Consider the following 23,947-nt stretch of genomic DNA (forward strand, 5'->3'; position numbering starts at 1 on the left):
TGATATTTGTGTTTTTGTTGATCGGAATCTGTATAATTGAGTAGATCTATTATGATAACAAGCCGTATATACGGTAAGGCGACGGTGTCCGTTTCTCGGGGGTGACGTGTTTTTATAGACAGGAGTACTTACTAAGTATGCTAACCATACACCCGTGAGATTGGGTATATATACTGGTAAGTATATACAGTATGTGTCATCCACACATGTGTGTATACGTTTAATATACACAAAGCAAGTATAACAGTGGCATTATTAGGGGACCGTTTCGACTCCTACTCACCGCCAACTGAAGAAATACTTTATTAGACCAATGACAGTTACAACCAACTATATATATATTGGTTTTGTTTTTGGCTGACACAATGGAATCGTATCTCGATACTTTCACTTGTTTGATTTCAGATTCCTGATTCAAACACAAGAAAACCTGGTCAATTTGTTTCGGAACTCTTGGAATAAGACGCCCGGGTCTATATGGTCTCGGAAATCTCTACAAAGCAGCGGGGACTTTCGTTGGAAGATATCAAATAGATTAATATTATATTATTTATGAAGAGGTGTAATTCTGTATTGTAGCTTTAACTGGAGTGAAGCTTGTATAGATCTTATGATAACGTGACATTCAAAGGAGTTTGTCTGGATCACTTTAAAGGATTATAGTTCGTTGACAATAGTGCATAATTCACCAACGACGAGACAAAGTGTTCGGAAGTTATTTTAGGATTTAACATATCTCCGGGGAGTTTCCCACCTTCGACCATTATATCTGTAATCCCGGGTACAGCAAATCTGCTGGGCCAGCGGTTTCCGATCTATATCCATTGATCCCATTTGTGTGGAATATTTTCGCCCGGAGGAAGATTTGAATTGCAACGGAACCGAAATGGGTATACACAGAAGAGAGATCTCGAACTGTATACAGGACCCACTACAATATAAACTGTGTTCCCGACATATATGTGTGGAAATCGGAACTCCGTGTCGTAAGTATATTTTGAATAATATTGTGTACATATTACGATACCTAATAAGTCCTTTCAATAAGTCCATTACCGTGTAGGTAAAATTGTTAAACTTTTCAAAGTATACCCAGCTTAGTGCTATAACATCTAGATGTACTTTACCAAATCAAATTTCACTAGAAATGTATATCATAATTGACAAACGTTGGTATAGTTGCTATTTTATAGTTGAATAAAGTTGAAATTAAATAAAAATTTTGCATGTCACAATAAAAGTGGAGATGTCCAGACCTTTGGGTTTCATGTATAAGCGATAAATGTATAATATAGCACCCGGTATATAACAACGATTTTAGTAATAAAACCAGAAACATATGTTTCTGATAACTAAAGGCACACAGAAAATGTACAGATGTATTACATGAAATCGTTCATCCGGAAACCATTTACTTACATATAAAAATAGGCTTCAGAGTTTAACAAAAGAACAACACACTATAAACAAACTACAATTTTATACAAATTGTTATTTAAAATGAGTTGACATATGATTTTGTTTCACATGTGTAGGATGTTGGCTAATTTTTGTCCAATATTACACCATTAATTGTTCACATTGGAATGTCAACAGTAATACAAATCCCATCTCGGCGATGAGACACTTTGTAATGATAAAAGTAGAGCCAGAGGCAAACTTAGAACCACAGGGACACAGGAATTAGTTACAGTATAACCTATCCAATTTTATCTAATATTTTTGTTACGATGCTTTTAAATAGGACTGAGTGGAGTTAAGACTAGAATGGTACTGAAATCTGGATTGAAAACTAACAACTTTATGGGTAGGAATCTTCTATACATTATCTCCATACTTATCTACAATATTACAGTATTGACAATATTGACAATATTGACGTCACGACAGAAGGTTGAAACGTCCACATACCGACTATCACGAGAGGTTGATCGTCGGAATGTCCCACGACAAACAAGATTGATAAGTATATTTGATACCGGAAGCTTTATTAGATCGGAAGCCAAGCAGACGGAATGTGATTCAGTAACACATTATTTATTTGTTTGTTTTCTGACCAGTCAGCGCAACCACTGGAATGCCAACGACGAACTTCAGTAAATAGCACAGGGACGTGGTTAAATAATACACCGAGTTTCACATGACCTATAGAAACCAAACTGTCTGACTAATACTTGGCCGGTGATTGAAACTTGGTCATTTGAATTCAATTGTAATTATCTTTTTAAAAAGTAAATCAATAAATAACCCTTGTGATTGAAAGACATTACAGCGATCCCAGGAGCAAGGTTGATTTATTTCATTTTCATGAACCGAGCCCCTGTGATTACTCTAATGTACTCTAATCTCTTCATAAAGACCTCCTTTTGTGCTCATTTTATGATGCTAGACACAGTCTTGATAAAATGTTCTTGGGTATATTATGTTCTCTCCGAAAATAATTTTGTTGATACATAAAAGACAATTTTACTTGTAAGATTTCGTTCACTCTTGTCCGTCTCTCTCAAATCTGACTTTGATTGTCCCTGTGGGAAATGCCACTCTGATGTCTAAACGTTTGGCCCAGTTATTAAGTTATCACAAAGATTATAAGAAAGGCAGTCTGGAAGAAAGTCTCTCGGAAAGAGTATAAAGTTTTTCTATATTTGAAAAGTCTACTTGTACAATCAGAAGGTTTGGATACGTTTTTGTAGTTTTTCATGATGCATTACGTGCTTGTAACAATTAGGCCATTGTTCTATCAAAATAAAAGAGCCACAGAAGATTTTTAGTCGACTCCACCCAATATGCAGCTGTCGAATCAGCGGCGGAATACGTTGTTTATCAGATAACAAAAATAGCTTTTAAGACGTGCTGGACTCAAAACTTTTTAAAATTTGTTTTCATTTTTTTTTCAAACCGTTTCTGGCAAGGATAAGTTCATGATATTTTGACCTAAGAACGGAACTTTATCTCATATGCGTTCGTAAATAAACGAAACTCCCCAGGGGTCGCTACCGATATACGTGTCAGTCGTTATTTAATAGTGCTAAACTAATAAATTTTTTTAAGAGAAACGGACTAAATTTACGAGACGATTCGATTCGTGGAAGCCACCGATCTTCATTTACGATTCAGATGTTAGCAAACTTAATTAGCTTCTAAATAACACAAAGCATTCCACTCCATTGACATATTAAGCATTTTTGTTCTTTTTAGTCAAAATGAGTATTTTCATGGCTTCTTGACATTACTTATTTGAGACTTATATCAATCATCAGTCGATAAGCTAACTGTATAACAGATTAGATTTAGAGTTAAATTCATTATTTATAACTTAAAGCTCATCAATTCACTTTGCGGATTAACAGCTGGTTAGGAAGTGTACAAGTTGAGATATTTTACTTCCATAGTTAATGAATTAACTTCTTAACCTCTGGTTTGTTAATTCGGAATTTACAATAAGTACGAATACAGGACTACAGATTGAGTAATACCGACACGTGATCATGATTTCAACGTTTTGTTAATTAAACACCTGTAAATTCCCTAACTTGACACAACAACAGGTAAAATATGATGACTCTTAATTAGCTATGCAAACTGCAATTTTCTAATTAGCATTAATTAGAATAACTGGTAATGTTAACCAGTGCATAGAATTTCACGAACTTGTACTTTATTTCCGTCTGCTCAAAATGCAGCGTAATATCAGAGTTGTAACACTTTAATCAGGTGTTATACGGCGCCATCGATATGTCAGACTCCTCTCTATAAAAGAGTTCGAAGTTATTATACAACTCATAGTCTATAATAATTGAGTTGACGAAATCATAACCGAAAGTACATGGATATAAATTTTGTTTTGAATTTCTCCACACCCACTGAGCATGTTGGTAATATAATCGTAACCTGTATATTGTGACACCCTATCCGGATGACAGAAACAGGTCATACATCACGACTGACATCACACTTTGACCTAGTAATATTTCACCAATCCCATTCAGTTTTGACTCTCATAAAATCATTCATTTTATCATCTAATTTACATACTAAAATGTCTAGATATGACAATGATAGTATCGGTTATGATTTTATAGCACACACTTATTACAAAGTTATAGCGTTTTTTATGTATACTGGACAGGATCTTATCATGGTTTTGTGATATGAATTTATACATTTCATCTGTAACTCGGCAAAACATATATACGTTTTTAAACACCACAGGCCGTTATGAAAGCTTGAATTTCCGTCGCATTGTATTGTAACCCCCGCATTTTTTTGTAACCCCCCCCCCCCCCCCCGATAACTACTTATAAGGTTAAAGGTAATCTTTGATGTAAATCTTTGCTCTATAAATCACATCTGTAATATCCTCTTTGATGCGGAAAGCGTTTATAAATGATGTGTCGGTCGGAATCTTGTCTCCGGAACCGAGGGATTATTTCAGTCCCGCCAACTTTCTTATCAAATTGAATCAAATTTAGGGAGATGGACCAAGGTTGTCATAATGTTCAGAGTCATGCTAAAACTTTAATATAAGCCTTAAGGTATAAGGTCACCTGAAAAATTTGAAATGATATAATTATATACCACTCCCAAATGGAAGATAAATATTTGATAAAATGTCTTTTTTTTCAGCTGATTAGTATATGTATAGGTACTGTATGTACTAACATGACCTAGAAATAGTATATGTGGAGAGTACAGTATATAGGACACTTCGTCCACATATATATCAGATCTTGAGGGTATCTGGGCGCGAGACGACAGGTGAGGTATACATCAAAATAACCAAAAATTCTGGTCCGTCTCTCCTCTTACCTTGACACCAGATTTAGACATTATCACAAATGGATGATTATTGCAACGTTAGTTGTGTTCACAACTGTCTTCATACCCAAGTCTGGAATCAAGGTCAGAGGAAAGTCAGTTTAGGGGAACATTTAATTAAGCCTCACATGTCCTTTTATTAGGCCAATTGTGATATTTAGGACACGTTAAAAAAACTCCTCCTACTGTAAAAGAGTTCAAACATATGAAGAGGGGTTATCGGACAGATAGTCTGCTATCGGGGTTAGCATGATAACACAGGGGACTGACGCAATAAACAAACCAGGGTTCTCAGGCGTGCGTTATGTCGAGGATGTATTTTTCACATGGAGAATTTAATGGGATCGGTACACATGTTATTAGATTATACAAGGTCGGGTTGAATAAGCTATATTCGAATGTGAATCTATTTAATACCACCAACATCGACAATATTCTATGTGACTAACGTTTATTCCCATTTTAATTATCGGAGCCCTGTGATGATGTTACCGCGGCCATGTGCTTCAGTTCTGATACCAGTAACGGATGTTTATTTTATGTTACAGCCTGTCACCCGGACGAGTACCAGTGTACGGACGGAAGTTGTATCCCGCACAAGTCCCTGTGTGACGGACGGACGGACTGTCAGGACGGACGGGACGAGGCCCGCTGTGTAGGTACGTGTCGTGTTCGGAGCTAGCGAAAGCAATGCTCGCAATATCGTCACCGATTGCAGCAACAACATCATCCCCTATGTTAAAGATGCTCCACCGCTGACAAATGGTATTTTTTCACTATTAAAAACAAGAGCAGACGATTTAGTATTTTTCTTCAGTTACAAAAGTTACTTACTTTACACCATTACCACCATTGAAAAGTTTCAGCTTCTAATTTTACTTCAAGTTAACAATATGTAAAATAATTAATTGCATCCTGAAAAAAATCGTACCACTATATCCTATATGAAATGAACTACTGAATGCGCATGTACCAAAGGCAAAATAAATTATTTTATATTATTCTTTGTGTTAATTAGACTATTATATACACGATTAAACACCAATTATTGTTCAAATGATGAATATCATTTTTGGTCTGTCGGCGGTGGAGCATCTTTAAAAAAAACACCAAACAAAGAAAAATTTTCATTATTTGTTTATACCAATTAAAACTAATCTGAGTCATAACGGATCAAAGTTATTAAATTAAGGACAGACTTATAAAGCTCTTTCTCACAGGATCAGAAACACCAATGAATGAAAGCTACTAGTCGCCTCGTCGTGGTTCCTAACATGCGATTTGCCAGTTTTAATGACTTGGGCTTAATACTATAATCTTTTGTTGAGAGGGTATGAGTAACACTTTAATAACATTGATTTCTAGTGATCACGCGTCAGTGCCGTTCAGTGATGAGTAAGCTGTGCACATTCGCTACACATGTCGCCGGCGTCACTTTTTATTCTAAACTCACATCTGCAGCTTTTGTGATATATTTAGTGGAGAGCGTCAGGCTGGATATGTTATATCTATATATTCTCATGTAAACAGGTATGGATGTAGACTTGTAGATATGTATACTTCAGATAGTTTTATTTCTTCAGGATGCCTTAGTTTTAGTGTTTTATGTTATATCTGTCTATCCATCCCGTAGTAAGTGAGTGTGTTTTTCAGTGTGTTATAGTACAGTAGGAGTGTCTATATTATATATTTGTGTGTTATAGTACAGTAGGAGTTTGCTATATTATATATTTGTGTGTTATAGTACAGTAGGAGTTTGCTATATTATATATTTGTGTGTTATAGTACAGTAGGATATATTATATATTTGTGTGCTATATATTGTATAGTACAGTAGGAGTGTGCTATATTATATATTTGTGTGTTATAGTACAGTAGGAGTGTGCTATATTATACATTTGTGTGTTATAGTTCAGTAGGAGTGTGCTATATTATATATTTGTGTGTTATAGTTCAGTAGGAGTGTGCTATATTATATATTTTGTGTGTTATAGTACAGTAGGAGTGTGCTATATTATATATTTGTGTGTTATAGTACAGTAGGAGTGTGCTATATTATATATTTGTGTGTTATAGTTCAGTAGGAGTGTGCTATATTATATATTTGTGTGTTATAGTACAGTAGGAGTGTGCTATATTATATATTTGTGTGTTATAGTACAGTAGGAGTGTGCTATATTATATATTTTGTGTGTTATAGTACAGTAGGAGTGTGCTATATTATATATATTTGTGTGTTATAGTACAGTAGGAGTGTGCTATATTATATATTTGTGTGTTATAGTACAGTAGGAGTGTGCTATATTATATATTTGTGTGTTATAGTACAGTAGGAGTGTGCTATATTATATATTTGTGTGTTATAGTACAGTAGGAGTGTGCTATATTATATATTTGTGTGTTATAGTACAGTAGGAGTGTATATATTATATATTTGTGTGTTATAGTACAGTAGGAGTGTGCTATATTATATATTTGTGTGTTATAGTACAGTAGGAGTGTGCTATATTATATATTTTGTGTGTTATAGTACAGTAGGAGTGTGCTATATTATATATTTGTGTGTTATAGTACAGTAGGAGTGTGCTATATTATATATTTGTGTGTTATAGTACAGTAGGAGTGTGCTATATTATATATTTGTGTGTTATAGTACAGTAGGAGTGTGCTATATTATATATTTGTGTGTTATAGTACAGTAGGAGTGTGCTATATTATATATTTGTGTGTTATAGTACAGTAGGAGTGTGCTATATTATATATTTGTGTGTTATAGTACAGTAGGAGTGTGCTATATTATATATTTGTGTGTTATAGTACAGTAGGAGTGTGCTATATTATATATTTGTGTGTTATAGTACAGTAGGAGTGTGCTATATTATATATTTGTGTGTTATAGTACAGTAGGAGTGTGCTATATTATATATTTGTGTGTTATAGTACAGTAGGAGTGTGCTATATTATATATTTGTGTGTTATAGTACAGTAGGAGTGTGCTATATTATATATTTGTGTGTTATAGTACAGTAGGAGTGTCTATATTATATATTGTGTGTTTAGTACAGTAGGAGTTTGTATTATATGTTTATATAGTTGTGTGTTATATAAGTAGTACAGTGGAGTGTGCTATATTATATATTTGTGTGTTATATACAGTAGGAGTGTTATATTATATTTGTGTGTTATAGTACAGTAGGAGTTTGCTATATTATATATTTGTGTGTTATAGTACAGTAGGAGTGTGCTATATTATATATTTGTGTGTTATAGTACAGTAGGAGTGTGCTATATTATATATTTGTGTGTTATAGTACAGTAGGAGTGTGCTATATTATATATTTGTGTGTTATAGTACAGTAGGAGTGTGCTATATTATATATTTGTGTGTTATAGTACAGTAGGAGTGTGCTATATTATATATTTGTGTGTTATAGTACAGTAGGAGTGTCTGCATTATATATTTGTGTGTTATAGTACAGTAGGAGTGTGCTATATTATATATTTGTATTTTACAGTGGAGAGTATAGATACTGACGCCCTACCAATGTCCCTCGTCCTCGGAATTATTGCTGGTGTCATCTTCCTCCTCAGTATCATCGGCCTCGTCGTTTTGTTTGTGATTTGGCAGCGGAATCGGCGACGGAATCATTCAAACTCCGGTAAGTACTCAACAACGAATTTCAGGCGAGGAGATTCCCTGTATGCTTCAATAATTATATAAAAAAAGAAATTTAAACACTTTAGATAAAATCACTGACTTTGATAGTAATTAGCTGGTAGTAATTTTAAAGTTACATTTTTTTGACGTTTCTATTTTTTATTTCTGCAGGTAATGAACCATTGAAACTTGAATCTAATTACTCGGAAGTGACGTCGCACAAAATATGCCTTCACCATGACAACCATCCTTTAATGCTAAATAAGGACAGTGTGCATCCGCTGATAACTCAAGAGGAGGCGCTCCTGGTGAAAGAGGATAAAAGCAAAGCTTTCTCCAAAAATACGAACGACAATCCTCCATCAATTATGCGCAGAAGTATGCTCCTGTACCAGCCTTTCGAACAGAAGAGTAGCTATAACATGTTTTCGTCACTAGACATAGACTTCGGGGAGGAACTTCTGTGTACGTCCACCCCTAAACAGGGCAAACGGGGCCAGCTCCGTCCAATCATCAGACTCGATACATCACCAATTAAAGACACGTCAAAGGGAGATCTGTCAAAAGCGCTCAATCTCTCCATGTTCGCCTCTATCACGTGATAGATGAATTGGAAGAAATCTTCCCATATGACGTCATCGACCATATATGGTACCGGAAGATCGTCTGTCTGACAGTTTCATGCCAAATTATAGTGCCATGCCATTAATCAACATATTCTGTTTCGGACATGATGTCAAATTTCCAGAATATGCCCGAGAAGATGGTCGTGTAGATTATCTTGAAGTGGTGTCGATCGCTTATAAATTAGCAGTCATACATGTAGAAAAAAACTTATCAATGTGGAATCATCAGACGATCGCTCGTGACGTCCAGTACACACTGCGAGCTGAGAAACCGGACGATGTATATCTGTACCTAGTGCAAATAGAACACCCATAAAATGATCTGAAAGGCAGTGGACTGAGTTCGAAAATACAGAAGTAAAGTGCTAAGCATTCAAACACTATATCGTGAAAATGTAAACACGGTGTACGTAAACTAAAGTGGTGGTAAACCATAAAGTGTCTTATTCTGTCCATAGTTGAGTCCTTTTACTGGAAGAAAGATAAGTATTTATGTGATTGGTGGTAGGAAACTATTTCCGCGCATGGCGACACCTGGTGGGCGTTTCCAAGTGCAGTGCTAGGCGACACCTGGCGGACTGATTGTAGCGACCTCTAGTGTACATCACGTGTAGTGCTAGGCGACACCTGGCGGACTGATTATAGCGACCTCTTGTGTACAAATGGATGTAACATACAGCAGGATTCTGTATAATATGTGCTGACAACTGGTTTTGTCGGGGTACCGTTCATCTGTACATACGTATATAGAAAAGTTAATTAAACTATTTAACACATTTTGCCTACTTTTTGATAGTCATTTCATGATTTAAATGATTTAGAAAACTGAACAGTAATGCTATTGCACTACAAGGATTTATAAGTCACTTATGAATCCTTGACTCCAACAAGATAATTCAAAGACTCAATTTGATTAAGGATTGAATATTTACAAGAATCTGATTGTATTCTAAAACTCCAGGTTTATGATGAGAGTGCACTCTGATTTTGTGTTAAATATCGCCGCAACAAACTGAAGTTAATCTTTAACGTGACGCTACCCAAATTGGTACACTATTAATAATATATATATGAACAGAGATTTAAATAGTAATTATTTACTATTTAAATCTCTGATATGAAGCAGAATTTTCAGTTTACAATCTTAACTGACAATAACTATCCTGAACAAAAATTCAGGTGCTTAACAGTAACTATGACATTTTTCATCGTCATATGCTTTCCTGTTGCTAACTATCTCTATTTAAACATAAAAATAATTAAATTGTGAAAAATGAGAGACCCAACCCTCACCTCAAAGTGGAATCAATATCACAGCAAGTTCATGACCAACTTCGCTAACTAAGGGTATTCAGTCAATACTCTACCTGCAGTATCATAGACTACTGCACAGGGACCTGGCACGAAATTTTTTAACCAACAGTATACATATATTTTATATATTATATAATATTATATATGTTATAGTATCAAGGGTATGAACTCGGCGGTCGAGAAAAACGAACCTATTTTTTTTAAACCGTGATTATTTTAATAAATGGGTTCTATACAACATTGACGGATATCTTACCTTAAAGAGAAATAGTTTATCTTTCCATTGAGTGCTTGATGAACAAAATTTGCCAAGTAGGCCTATTGACGAAGTTAGGCTTGATGAATCGGGAAATTTACGAAAAATATGCTAGGTAGTCATTTCCCAGTCCGGTCGAAATGTCGTCTCGGCTCCAATTGGTACCTCAAAAACCAAGCCAAAATCACAAAATCTACGCTTGTGGTGGTAAACAGTACCCATAACTGTGTTCATCCAAAATCTCCTTTGGAGGTGTTATGACCCGTACTTTGTAGAATCTACATTAAAACATCGTGTAGCTCACTTACTTTTGTAACGAAGCTGCGGTGCGCTTCGTTGGCTTCGTTTGCTATATATTCCGGAAATTATATTAACCGAGACTTTGGCGGGAATTTGCTGTGCATGAGATCTCGGGACTTAGGAATCTGCAAGCTATACGCGGCAGTCGAACCCAGAGCAAAACAAATTATTGTATCATTCTTGCTCTACGCTAATGACTACGGTGTTGGTGGTTTTAAACAAATAGGTCCGTTTTCCTCGACCTCCGAGTTCATACCCTTGATACTATAATATGTATATATGTATACTGTTAGTTTAAAAAAATCGTGCCAGGTCCCTGTGGACTACTGTACCCTTCACTAGCGAAGTTGTTTCATGACCTATTTACATACAGCATTTAGTAAAATACACAGTAAGATGACGTTTTCTTTGGAAATAAGTTAAACATGCATGGCTGCAACAAAGTTGGGAGGGGAAATACCCTTATAAAAATACAGTATATATGTCCTTTATATACTAGAAGTAACAGCTGAAGTTATCTTGGCGGCTAATGGTGGTTTGTTGTTTACAGCATCTAAGATGAATTGTACCAAGGTTTTAATCCATGCTTAGATCTTTATCAATCATAAAACACATTTAATATGTAAATTGTTTTATTGCACATCACATGGAATGGGCCACAAAAACGTGACATAAATTATATATCAACGCATATTCAAAATGACCTCACACATAAATTATATATCAACGCATATTCAAAATGACCTCACAGATGACCAAGATTTTATCAAGGTAAGAAATCAGCCTAGTTTTCTTGCTGCATGCTACCATCAACTCTAAATTAAAACTCTGGAAGTGAACCCAGTTCAGGTTTATTATTTTGATATTACTGAGGGGAGATAACTCTTACACCACCAAAACAAAAGCCAAGAGAAATATTTTAGAATAGTTCACACTGATTCCCCTGGTCCCAAGAACATCAGTCTGATGACCTTGACTCCGGTAAACAGTTCATAAACTTGACACAAAGCTAGCAATAATGCAACATCTAATTATAAGTGCCAAATGTATTACAGTAAACATATAAACAGTAGGCTTAAAGTGAATAGTTGGGCAAAGAAAACCAGTCTAAATGCGTTCATTAGCCTTCCAAAAGTTCTCACATATTAATACGACGGCCAAGTTCTGCTTACGTTTCCCAGTTCTGACCATTAAAGTAAAGGAAAGTTGAAAGCATTGAAAGCGAGGCTGCGTGGAAGTGTAACCACGGACATAGTCAGCCGGGAGGACGTTTTAGGATTACTATACTTTAAATTAATTTCTTCGTACGCAGACAGATTTTGGCGAGAGATTTTTATTTTTCTATTTCATAAGAAATTATACTGGATACATTCACACCATTTTTACCGACTTTAGCCATCCTTGCCCGACTGTTCACTTTAATTAGGTAATACTGTAGGAATTTGTGTGTTTAATCATTAGTTACAAACTTTTTGTATGGGAGCTGGGGAAAGTAAACTAAACTACTTTTCCCTACACCTTTGCCTGGTAAAGAGTAAATAACTCTGTCTATTCCATTTGTTCATGGCCAGAATGCCTTTGACTTTTCTGTCTATTCAAGATCAAAATACCTTTGTCTCTTCAAGACTAAATTGCGTTTGCCTGCTAAGTGTTATTTTTACACCAAGTCTGATAGGTTATATTACAATACTAAGTTCTGATACAGAGTAGGATTTGATGGGCCAGATTCAAACTATATCTTTAATACCTTTAGCATGACTAAATAAAATCAGTGACTACAAGTGTGATTGAAGATATGTGCCTTGTTATGATCCCACCAAGGTAGAGTGACATAGTCCACAAGTCATATATGTAAAGTCTTGTTTCAGTTCCATAAAGTTCATTTCTTTTTATAACTTTCAACCATATAATTCATCAGCGGTAAGCCTACACATTATATTTACCACCAATAACAAAAGTGATTTACATACTAGTAAGACAATAGATTACATATGTGATATAGCTGATCGGCACTTACTACTTCATCAAGCCTCACTGAGTTGTGTTTAATCCTCCAGAAGTTTTATATCCTGATCGTTTGTGTTTAAATTTATCAGCAAATATCTGCCATCTGCTCAACATATTCCTTCCATACACTGTTGACATTATACTGACAGGACAGAAAATTTATATATAAATCTTGATCATGAGAAGACTTATAACTTATCCATTGATTAGCGTAAGTTTCAAACATTTGAGTGACTAGAATCATGCTGTGCTGGAGTTTCGGTCACACAGTAAACTGTCACTGTAGAAACACATCAGCTGAATTTTCATCTGGGATTTAAATTTGTTGAGTAATTCCTCTACAATTCTGAAAACAAAATGAAACAAAATATCATTTTAGAACAAAACAGCAACAACAATTAACATGAAAATAAAGGTTAATTAATTACCCTTTCTTCCAATGAGGATAAAAGGTTCTGATTTATTCTGTAATGCAGTGTATATATTTCTGAGTACACTGAATCCAGCATTAGAGCTTTCATTTTTTAAAAATACAAATTATGAAGTTAAACTCACCTTTTGTCATCCTGTTTGATAGCAGGCAGAGCGTCGAGAGCTTCCTGGAAGCATTCACTGTAAAACATGGGGCAAAATATACCAGTTAGTTTTCCCCCAATGAAGAATAAAAACAACCATATGAGTTCTTAAGATACACAAAATATCAGAAACATTACTAAACTTCAACAGTTTAAGTTAACAGTAAAACAAGCTTACAACATATTCATGTCCAAATATTTAACATTCCCCATAAAGGTTCCTATAATTTGTTTGTTATATGTGTACATGTTTAAATTAAATGATACCTTATAACTGTGTCTACTGTAAGTGATTTTACAGCTTGATGACATTAGAATTGTGACCAAATTCCGTTCTTTTCTATGTTCACATTCAACACAAATAGTAAAATCACAAAGGCAAGTAAAACTCTAAAGACATTACCTGGCATGTGGGGTCTGGTACAACTGTACTGTCTGTTGAAGGGCAAGCAATTCAAGTCTGGCCTGAGGAAAACCAACATTCTATCTTACTACGTCAGTATTGAAATAAAAAGGTTGTTGAAATGAATTAAAAAACTACAACATGTTTAAACTTAGTATGCATTACCAGGTCCATGTATTTTCCAGCACCTATTTAAGACTATATCACTTAAAATCTAACGAAACTTTATATTTAATACACATGAAACAGGAGAGGAGAAAATGTAGCGGCCAGACCGGGATTCAAACCCGGGACCCTCCGAACACTAGCCGAGTGCTCTACCGGCTGAGCTACCTGGTCACCTATGATCCAACCAGTGCAATCCCGCTACACTTCTCCCTCGTTTCTCAAAGTCTTCGCCCTCGAAGACATACGAGACCTTTAAAAACACCACCACCGTGGTTATTTAGTTGGGCGCCAATTTTGTAACAGGAGAAGAGAAAATGTAGCGGCCAGACTGAGATTTGAACCCGGGACCCTCCGAACACTAGGCGAGTGCTCTACAGACTGAGCTACCTGGTCACCGATGATAGTACCAGTCCAATCCCGCTACACACACAATATACCTGTAATACTCCATTCGGTGAAAACTCAGTAATACATTCTACAAGTCGTGACATCTCCTCAGCGACAGCCTCAATCACATTCTTAGTAACTCTGGTCACAAATGCAGGGGAAACAGCAAATACCTATAACATGTAGAATTTAATGATACACATGTACGTAAATGTATGTACTACAGGTCCTAGGCAACGCTATAGAAAACATTCCTACTTCAAAATTGTTTGTTTCAGATTCTGTATCTTTTTAGGATAAAACAGGAAGTCTGAAATCTGTAATTTAAGTATTATTTTGACTTATCGAGACACACAGATTAACTGACAATAAAAAGTGTTTGTGTTTGTGAATATCCTACCTCAGCATGTACCTCTATCATCTGCATTATTACTTCCTTCAGGTAATTTCTGACTCCTGTAATAAAAAAAATTAAAAAAAACTTTGACACAAGGAATGGTGCTTTTGGTTGTCTATTAAACCTCATGCTTTTTCTTTTTTAATTTTGATATTCTAATGGCCAATGCAGCCATTTTTTTTTTAATTTCCAGACCTCTTAAAAACTACAAGTATAAGCATGATATTCACTGTCCTCCAAACCATCTGTATACCAATTTTCATAGAAATCAGACAATTTTTAGAGGTCATGACAGCCATCTTGGATATCTCAGGAAAAAACCAACCCTATTATCAGCAAATACCATGCAGTTTCAAACCAATTTAGCTATGGGTATTTAAAGAAATGCTTGTGTAAGCATGCCCATTTTTATGGAGAAATTCTACATATTACATAAAAGATTTCTCAGGAAAACAAGAAGCCCATGGGCCTTAACGCTCACCTGAGTTCGGATACACAATGAAACAGAGACATATAAACACTATTTATTGGTCCATCAGGCCCTTGCAGTCAGTCAGTGATTTTATAAATTTGACTTTTTATAAACTATAACCCCTCTCTGGGGGGAAACCTGAGACCCCAGGGTCATACAATTCACAATCTGTGAGTGGAGAAGAAGATTTTTCAAATTTTAGTAAATTTTACCCCTTTAGGGCCCCTCCCAACAGCCCCCTCGGGGATGGGGGTCATATAACTCACAATTTACAGAATCTTAATTTTGATAACAGATTTAAACAATCAGGATTTTCACAATACATATCTTATCAATCACCTTGGTAACTACATACCATATGGTTTTTTACAGGTCTTCCAATCAAACTTGCCACAGTACATGTTTTGTTCCATGGTGCCGACAATAGGGTTTGATTTCTCTTCCACATACGCTTCAAACAGTTTATCATCCAGCTCCTGGAAGGTCGATTCAGCAGTCTATAGGGAGAAATCACATCTGAATTCTGATCACTACTGATCAAGAGGCCACAATATTCTGCCATGTACTTTACTAATAAAAGGTAAGTCCAATATAAATGTTAGGGACAAAGGCTATAATCTGACATGTGTCTTTGGTATAGCTGTTTCAGTGATTAAACAGAAAGTTTATGTTTAAATCAAATCCATATTAGGATCAAATTAACTAAATCTAGGACCTTTTAGGGCCAAAAATAACTTAATCCATAGCTTTAAGATCAGGTAAATAAATGGGCTTGGCAGATCTAAAATAACTTTATTGCCCTGTTTTTACTAATATTAGGACCTTTCAAATTCCACATTTCTTTGTATTTTGGATAATAATTAATCATTTTAAATGAATTTAAGAACAAAGCACTTTGCCTGTTCTAGTTCACTCTGATGTGTGATCAAATATAACTCTGGCATGAATGTCTGTGAAATTGAAACAATTATTAAAGAGAGAAAACTAAGAGTCTTTTTACAAGGACTTTAGGACTGATTTGTGAGTGCATCCAGTTAAGGACTTATAAGAGCTCCAGGATTCGTTTAGTGTTAACAAACACTGACCTAACAGACAAGGTTTGTTAAGTGTTTACAAACACTGACCTAAAAGACAAGGTTTGTTAAGTGTTTACAAACACTGACATAAAAGACAAGGTTTGTTAAGTGTTTACAAACACTGACCTAAAAGACAAGGTTTGTTAAGTGTTTACAAACACTGACCATAAAAAGACAAGGTTTGTTAAGTGTTTACAAACACTGACCTAACAGACAAGGTTTGTTAAGTGTTTACAAACACTGACCTAAAAGACAAGGTTTGTTAAGTGTTTACAAACACTGACCTAAAAGACAAGGTTTGTTAAGTGTTTACAAACACTGACCTAAAAGACAAGGTTTGTTAAACAAAGACAGTTGTAGTGACACTAAAAGACAAGGTTTGTTAAGTGTTTACAAACACTGACCTAAAAGACAAGGTTTGTTAAGTGTTTTTACATTGTTAATTTACAAACACTGACCTAAAAGACAAGGTTTGTTAAGTGTTTACAAAACACTGACCTAAAAGACAAGGTTTGTTAAGTGTTTACAAACACTGACCTAAAGACAAGGTTTGTTAAGTGTTTACAAACACTGACCTAAAGACAAGGTTTGTTAAGTGTTTACAAACACTGACCTAAAGACAAGGTTTGTTAAGTGTTTACAAACACTGACCTAAAAGACAAGGTTTGTTAAGTGTTTACAAACACTGACCTAAAAGACAAGGTTTGTTAAGTGTTTACAAACACTGACCTAAAAGACAAGGTTTGTAAGTGTTTACAAACACTGACTAAAAGACAAGGTTTGTTAAGTGTTTACAAACACTGACCTAAAAGACAAGGTTTGTTAAGTGTTTACAAACACTGACCTAACAGACAAGGTTTGTTAAGTGTTTACAAACACTGACCTAACAGACAAGGTTTGTTAAGTGTTTACAAACACTGACCTAAAAGACAAGGTTTGTTAAGTGTTTACAAACACTGACCTAAAAGACAAGGTTTGTTAAAGCCACACTATACGTAACTATCGACAAAAATTCAAGTTAAATTCGACTCCGATGTTGTTAGTATTTGTAGATGTAGTTGAAATTAAGATATATTAAAGAATATTTATAATGTTTTTTAATAACTTTGGTACAGCAGTTGTTGAAAGTCGATACATGTAAACATGCCTTCATTTTAAACTGGTCGCCATAGAAGTTACGATTATTGCCGAACGGAAGTCGGAAAGTTCATGACCCGTTTTCGGAAGAGTTCGCACGGACGTTACGTAGTTACGGTAGTCACATGACGTTCTCGGCAACGACGGTACCATGTCGGCTAACTTTGGCTTGTTTGACTAAGTGGGACCCACCTAGCGATGTTTAATATTTATTTGATTTTTATCAAAATATTCCAAATCATAATCGCTCATCTTGACTTCGATTTAGTCCTATCTCTGCATGACTTACAACAGGATTTTTTTTCAACATTCTTCTAAATCATGAAAAAAATAAGAAAGATACGGATATTGGGCCTTTAAGTGTTTACAAACACTGACCTAACAGACAAGGTTTGTTAAGTGTTTACAAACACTGACCTAAAAGACAAGGTTTGTTAAGTGTTTACAAACACTGACCTAAAAGACAAGGTTTGTTAAGTGTTTACAAACACTGACATAAAAGACAAGGTTTGTTAAGTGTTTACAAACACTGACCTAAAAGACAAGGTTTGTTAAGTGTTTACAAACACTGACCTAAAAGACAAGGTTTGTTAAGTGTTTACAAACACTGACCTAAAAGACAAGGTTTGTTAAGTGTTTACAAACACTGACCTAAAAGACAAGGTTTGTTAAGTGTTTACAAACACTGACCTAAAAGACAAGGTTTGTTAAGTGTTTACAAACACTGACCTAAAAGACAAGGTTTGTTAAGTGTTTACAAACACTGACCTAACAGACAAGGTTTGTTAAGTGTTTACAAACACTGACCTAAAAGACAAGGTTTGTTAAGTGTTTACAAACACTGACATAAAAGACAAGGTTTGTTAAGTGTTTACAAACACTGACCTAAAAGACAAGGTTTGTTAAGTGTTTACAAACACTGACCTAAAAGACAAGATTTGTTAAGTGTTTACAAACACTGACCTAAAAGACAAATTAAGTGTGTATGTTGCATACCTTTAATGCCCTGTTCATTTCCACATATCCGAGCTTGTTGAGATTTTCCACCAGTCGAGGCAGCACTCTCTCCATGGTATGGTTACAGTTACTAAGCATGATGATGAGTCGTTTATCCTGTAACAAGTCAAACAACAACTCATTTCCATAATAGCTTAATAGTGATTTATCCTGTAACAAGTCAAACAACAACTCATTTCCATAATAGCTTAATGGAAAATCTCCTACAAAATATGTAAAAATTAATTAGATCATAGTAGCACAGTAATATTATCCAAACATTTTTTCTTGAATCCAAAAATAATGAAAACCAAAAATAATTTATATAACATAGAATTTTACTGGATCCTTTAAATCAAGTATAGAGTTAGAAGTGATAACATTATGGTCAATATATACAAACCAGTGGCAGTATTCCTTCCTCACTCACATCAACATTGGGGTCTGATGATCGGTTAGGACGGCTCAATCTCCTGTAATCAAAAACATTCTCACATTTCAAACTTGACTCACTAAACTTGTGTCTTTTCAAAATTTGAAAATTACCTAACTCCTGTTTGATAAACATGATAGACAACAATTCCTTGTTGGCGAATCTCTATTGATTTACTATTTCAAAATGCATATCAGATACAGCTGTATTAAATGTTCAATATTAATTGACAGCTCAAAATAGTTTTATTACATCAAAACTGATGAAAAATTTGAAAGTTGATGAGAGGGGAAGTAACTTAAATATCTGTGTAGGTGATAGGGGAGATAACTTACTTATTGTATGAGCGACAATGGAGATGACTTCTTTCATGTTGCTTATAGGGGAGATAACTAACTTATTTGTGTTGGGAACAAGGGGGTAACTGACTTATCGGCATTGGTTACAGGGGAGATAACTTACTTAATGGTGTTGGAGACAGGAGGTGGGGTGAAGGCCAGACAGTTGAGACAGGGGGCAAATGCCTGTAATAGCTGGGTACATAATGTGGTAGCATCCTTCTGGACCGTTCTCTGGCTAAAAATCTGAAAGTACAGATGAACAATCAACCTGAAGTCATTAATACAAGATGTTTTTGTAGTGAATATTTTGACTTAACTGGTAGTTATAATAGAGAAGGTATTCAAAATACAAGTATCTTGCTTAGCTAGTTATATCAACAAAAATAAATATACTTTCAAAGTTATCATTGCAGTTTAAAGTCAGTAAAGTCAGTATTAGACTTTGAAATTATTTACTTGACTTGCTTCCCACCCTTTCTATATATTGATTAAAGAAATTAAAAATAATTAAGAAATTTATGAAGAAATAAGTAAATCAATAAACATATTAAATTTGTTACCTCTGGCTCCCCTGGCTTGTTCTGGACTACAACTTCATGTAAATGTTGGATTGTTTCATTCACAATATTCTCAAACAGTGCAGGCTGAAAAAATTACATCAACATTCACATATATATTCTGACATAGAGTTATTTATAAAGAAGAAAGAATATATATCTTAATATTAAAGATAAGGTAAATTGTGAATTGACAAAGACAATGAGAGTGGTATTACTAATCTTTCAAAATTAGATATCGAGCAGACAGTTTTATCAGACAAATCTGGAAGGTTATGTTAACTTAAATAACATTGCACACACAGGTGGATTTAAATGTAACTAAAAACTGTCTGTTGGACATATCAAAATATTACCTCACAAATTTTCGTTTGAGGACTTTACAAAATGAATCACCATTGAACTGGCCCAATAAGAATTGACATTTGTGTGATCATTGAGTTAGAACCGAGAGCTGTTATAAACTGACCAATTGTGTGGTTCCTCCTGATTCATCATCGGTCTCCACCGTCCATGTCTCCTTGGTGTGTAGTTGTTGGACATCTGTGGAAACAAGGGATACAACTCAATGATACAAGGGACACAACTCAATGATACAAGGGACAAAACTCAATATTATAATGGAAGCAACTCTAGAATGTAATACTCAGATATCTGATGATAGAAGGACCACAACTAAATGATATATGGGAGGCAACTCAATAATATAAGGGCCACAACTCCATGATTAAGGGATATAACTCAATGATATAAGGGACATAACTCAGTGATATAATACTCAGATATCTATAAGGGACACAACTCAATGACATAGTACTCAGATATCTGAGGATATAAGGGACATGCTTCAATGATATAATAATCAGATATCTGAGGAAATAAGGGACACTACTCAATGACATAATACTCATATATCTTAGGATGTAAGGGACATACTTCAATGATATAATACTCAGATACCTGAGGATATAAGGGGCACAACTCAATGACATAATACTCAGATATCTGAGGATATAAGGGACATACTTCAATGATATAATACTCAGATACCTGAGGATATAAGGGGCACAACTCAATGACATAATACTCAAATAACTGAGGATAAAAGGGACACAACTCAATGATATAATACTCAGATACCTGAGGATATAAGGGACACAACTCAATGACATAATACTCAGATATCTGAGGATATAAGGGACACAACTCAATGACATAATACTCAGATATCTGAGGATATAAGGGGCACAACTTAATGACATAATACTCAAATAACTGAGGATAAAAGGGACACAACTCAATGACATAATACTCAGATATCTGAGGATATAAGGGACACAACTCAATGACATAATACTCAGATATCTGAGGATATAAGGGGCACAACTTAATGACATAATACTCAAATAACTGAGGATAAAAAGGGACTCAATGATATAATACTCAGATACCTGAGGATATAAGGGGCACAACTTAATGACATAATACTCAAATAACTGAGGATAAAAGGGACACAACTCAATGATATAATACTCAGATATCGGAGGATATAAGGAACACGACTTAGTGACATAATACTCAGATATCTGAGGATATAAGGGACACAACTCAATGATATATTACTCAGATATCTGAGGATATAAGGGACACAACTCAATGACATAATACTCAGATATCTGAGGATAAAAGGGACACAACTCAATGACATAATACTCAGATATATGAGGATATAAGGGACATGCTCCAATGACATAATACTCAGATATCTGAGGATACAAGGGACACAACTCAATGACATAATACTCAGATAACTGATGATATAAGGACACAACTCAATGATATAACACTCAGATATCTGAGGATAAAAGGGACACAACTCAATGACATAATACTCAGATAACTGATGATATAAGGGACACAACTCAATGACATAATACTCAGATATCTGAGGATATAAGGGACACAACTCAATGATATAATACTCAGATATCTGAGGATATAAGGGACACAACTCAATGACATAATACTCAGATATCTGAGGATAAAAGGGACACAACTCAATGACATAATACTCAGATAACTGATGATATAAGGACACAACTCAATGACATAATACTCAGATATCTGAGGATAAAAGGGACACAACTCAATGACATAATACTCAGATAACTGATGATATAAGGACACAACTCAATGACATGATACTCAGATATCTAAGGATATAAGGGACATAACTCAATGATATAGGACTCAGATATCTGAGGATATAAGGGACACAACTCAATGACATAATACTCATATATCTAAGGATATAAGGGCCACAACTCAATGACATAGTACTCAGAGAAAGTCAGCAATACAAAGGGCCAAACTGACCTTCATACTTATTTGGTCCTCATTGTTCATTTGCTACCATGAGATCCTATTTATTATGTACAATGTATAAAAAGTGTAAAACAAGTATGCTTTATGGAAGATATGAGATCCATCTGTGTTATTCTTGGGTTTCTGTACATGTAACTTGTAAAATGGTTTACATATGATGGTCAAGATAGTTTCCTTACAATAACAGATTTTACAATTTTCCATCCAAGCATGGGATGAGTACAATTCTAGGTAACCCTAGCCTCTTGTTTATTGAGAAAAAAATTGTCTAAGGTGGGAAAGTAATTAATGCACTAGTTATTAAAGTCTGTCCTGACAAAATACCACATATAAGTGATTATAAACCTACCAGTTATAGCCTGTCTGAGCAGGGTGAACATACAGTTAGTCCTCATGTCCAGAGCCAGGTCAGTTACCAGACTCGATGAATCTCCTGGCAGGTCTAATTGTGTTAATGAGCTAACACAATTTCTGTAAATACCAAAAATTACTCATTATCACCTAATGTTTGTATCACAACTTTCATAGTATCACTCGGCCTTCTTTTATCCATGTCAGACCAATGTTGGCCTATATTTGATATAATCCTTAATTTTGTTTGTGGTAGTGCAGAGCCAGATTGTTTTTGTGGGAGAAAAAATCTGAAGATATATAATGGATAACTTCTGTAAATTGAAGACTTTAAAAGCAAAGAATATTTCAGTGAAAAGTTCTACATTTTTTTTTCAATAGTGTTAACTACCACAAGGTTGCATCCATACAAAGTCTAACATCAACAATAGTATGAGTTTCCTCTGAACCTTACACCTAATTTAAACGGCCATTGAAACAACGGTACACCAGTCATCTGTCACTAAATCTACTCTGTAAGTTTGAATTTAAGGGTATTGAAAACTGTGACACTATAGAGTTACATGGAGATCCCAGTGGCAAAGGCCTGGTTAGAGTGTAAAATCAGCCTACCGTATGTAGCGGACACAGATAGGAAGCCATGCCCCTGAGATGTCCTGTTTGGAACTGTGCCAGACCCCATACTGGGCACGCTCCTCTGAGGGAATATTCTCCAGAGATTCAGGCAGAAATGAGGCTCGCACCAGGTTAGCAAACACTGCTATTATCCCAGTAATCATTTGCTGGAAAAATGTGTGAATATATACCTTATTTATCAGGAACATTTAAGTGTCTCTTAAGTTGTTCATACTGAAAATAATACAACAGAGTTTGAATATTTATTTACTTGATACATGCAAATGATGGCAATCAGCCTCAAGCCACATGTCACATCCAAACGGTGAGCTATACATTCAATGACCATGAAGTGAATATATTCAATGTTAGAAAAAATACAAAAGCACATTTAAGTGTAGTACTGAATGCTTTTTTTAAGAGCACATACCTTGAATTTACTATGTTTGGCAGCATCTACTTTGAAGGTCTTTTCACCAGACTGAAAAACAGGTAATGAGATCATCATTCAGAATATAAATGATTTTTTTTTTTCAAATTAATTGATGAAAAACTTATTGAAATTAGACTTGTAATTTCGCTTCACTACAATGCTTTACGATACTTGTGTTGGAGCATATCATAGAGCATCATAGTGGAGCGGAATTACAAGTCTAATTCTAATTAGTAGAAAAC

At 35.0% G+C, this 23,947-nt stretch overlaps 2 protein-coding genes across 2 annotated transcripts in view; one reads left to right on the plus strand and one right to left on the minus strand.

Moving 5' to 3' along the window:
- The first annotated feature begins 211 nt into the window (after positions 1 to 211).
- On the plus strand, positions 212 to 9,879 carry LOC138315966 (uncharacterized). Its single transcript, XM_069257392.1, has 4 exons — positions 212 to 986; positions 5,367 to 5,477; positions 8,334 to 8,477; positions 8,648 to 9,879. Exons 1-4 carry the CDS (start codon positions 887 to 889, stop codon positions 9,076 to 9,078), a joined length of 786 nt encoding a protein of 261 aa, XP_069113493.1. The 5' UTR covers positions 212 to 886; the 3' UTR covers positions 9,079 to 9,879.
- A 1,707-nt stretch (positions 9,880 to 11,586) lies between these two features.
- The window catches only part of LOC138316725 (exocyst complex component 2-like), a 36,366-nt gene continuing 24,005 nt past the window's right edge, over positions 11,587 to 23,947 (minus strand). The window contains 15 exon segments of the mRNA XM_069258383.1: positions 11,587 to 11,676; positions 11,717 to 13,325; positions 13,535 to 13,591; positions 13,958 to 14,019; positions 14,563 to 14,685; positions 14,913 to 14,968; positions 15,737 to 15,878; positions 18,591 to 18,707; positions 18,994 to 19,063; positions 19,486 to 19,607; positions 19,925 to 20,008; positions 20,391 to 20,464; positions 22,656 to 22,777; positions 23,270 to 23,439; positions 23,703 to 23,753. Coding sequence (XP_069114484.1) covers positions 13,220 to 13,325; positions 13,535 to 13,591; positions 13,958 to 14,019; positions 14,563 to 14,685; positions 14,913 to 14,968; positions 15,737 to 15,878; positions 18,591 to 18,707; positions 18,994 to 19,063; positions 19,486 to 19,607; positions 19,925 to 20,008; positions 20,391 to 20,464; positions 22,656 to 22,777; positions 23,270 to 23,439; positions 23,703 to 23,753 — 1,356 coding nt within the window. The 3' untranslated portion in view covers positions 11,587 to 11,676; positions 11,717 to 13,219.

This window comes from Argopecten irradians, chromosome 2, assembly GCF_041381155.1.
Source record: "Argopecten irradians isolate NY chromosome 2, Ai_NY, whole genome shotgun sequence".
Lineage (NCBI taxonomy): Eukaryota > Metazoa > Mollusca > Bivalvia > Pectinida > Pectinidae > Argopecten > Argopecten irradians.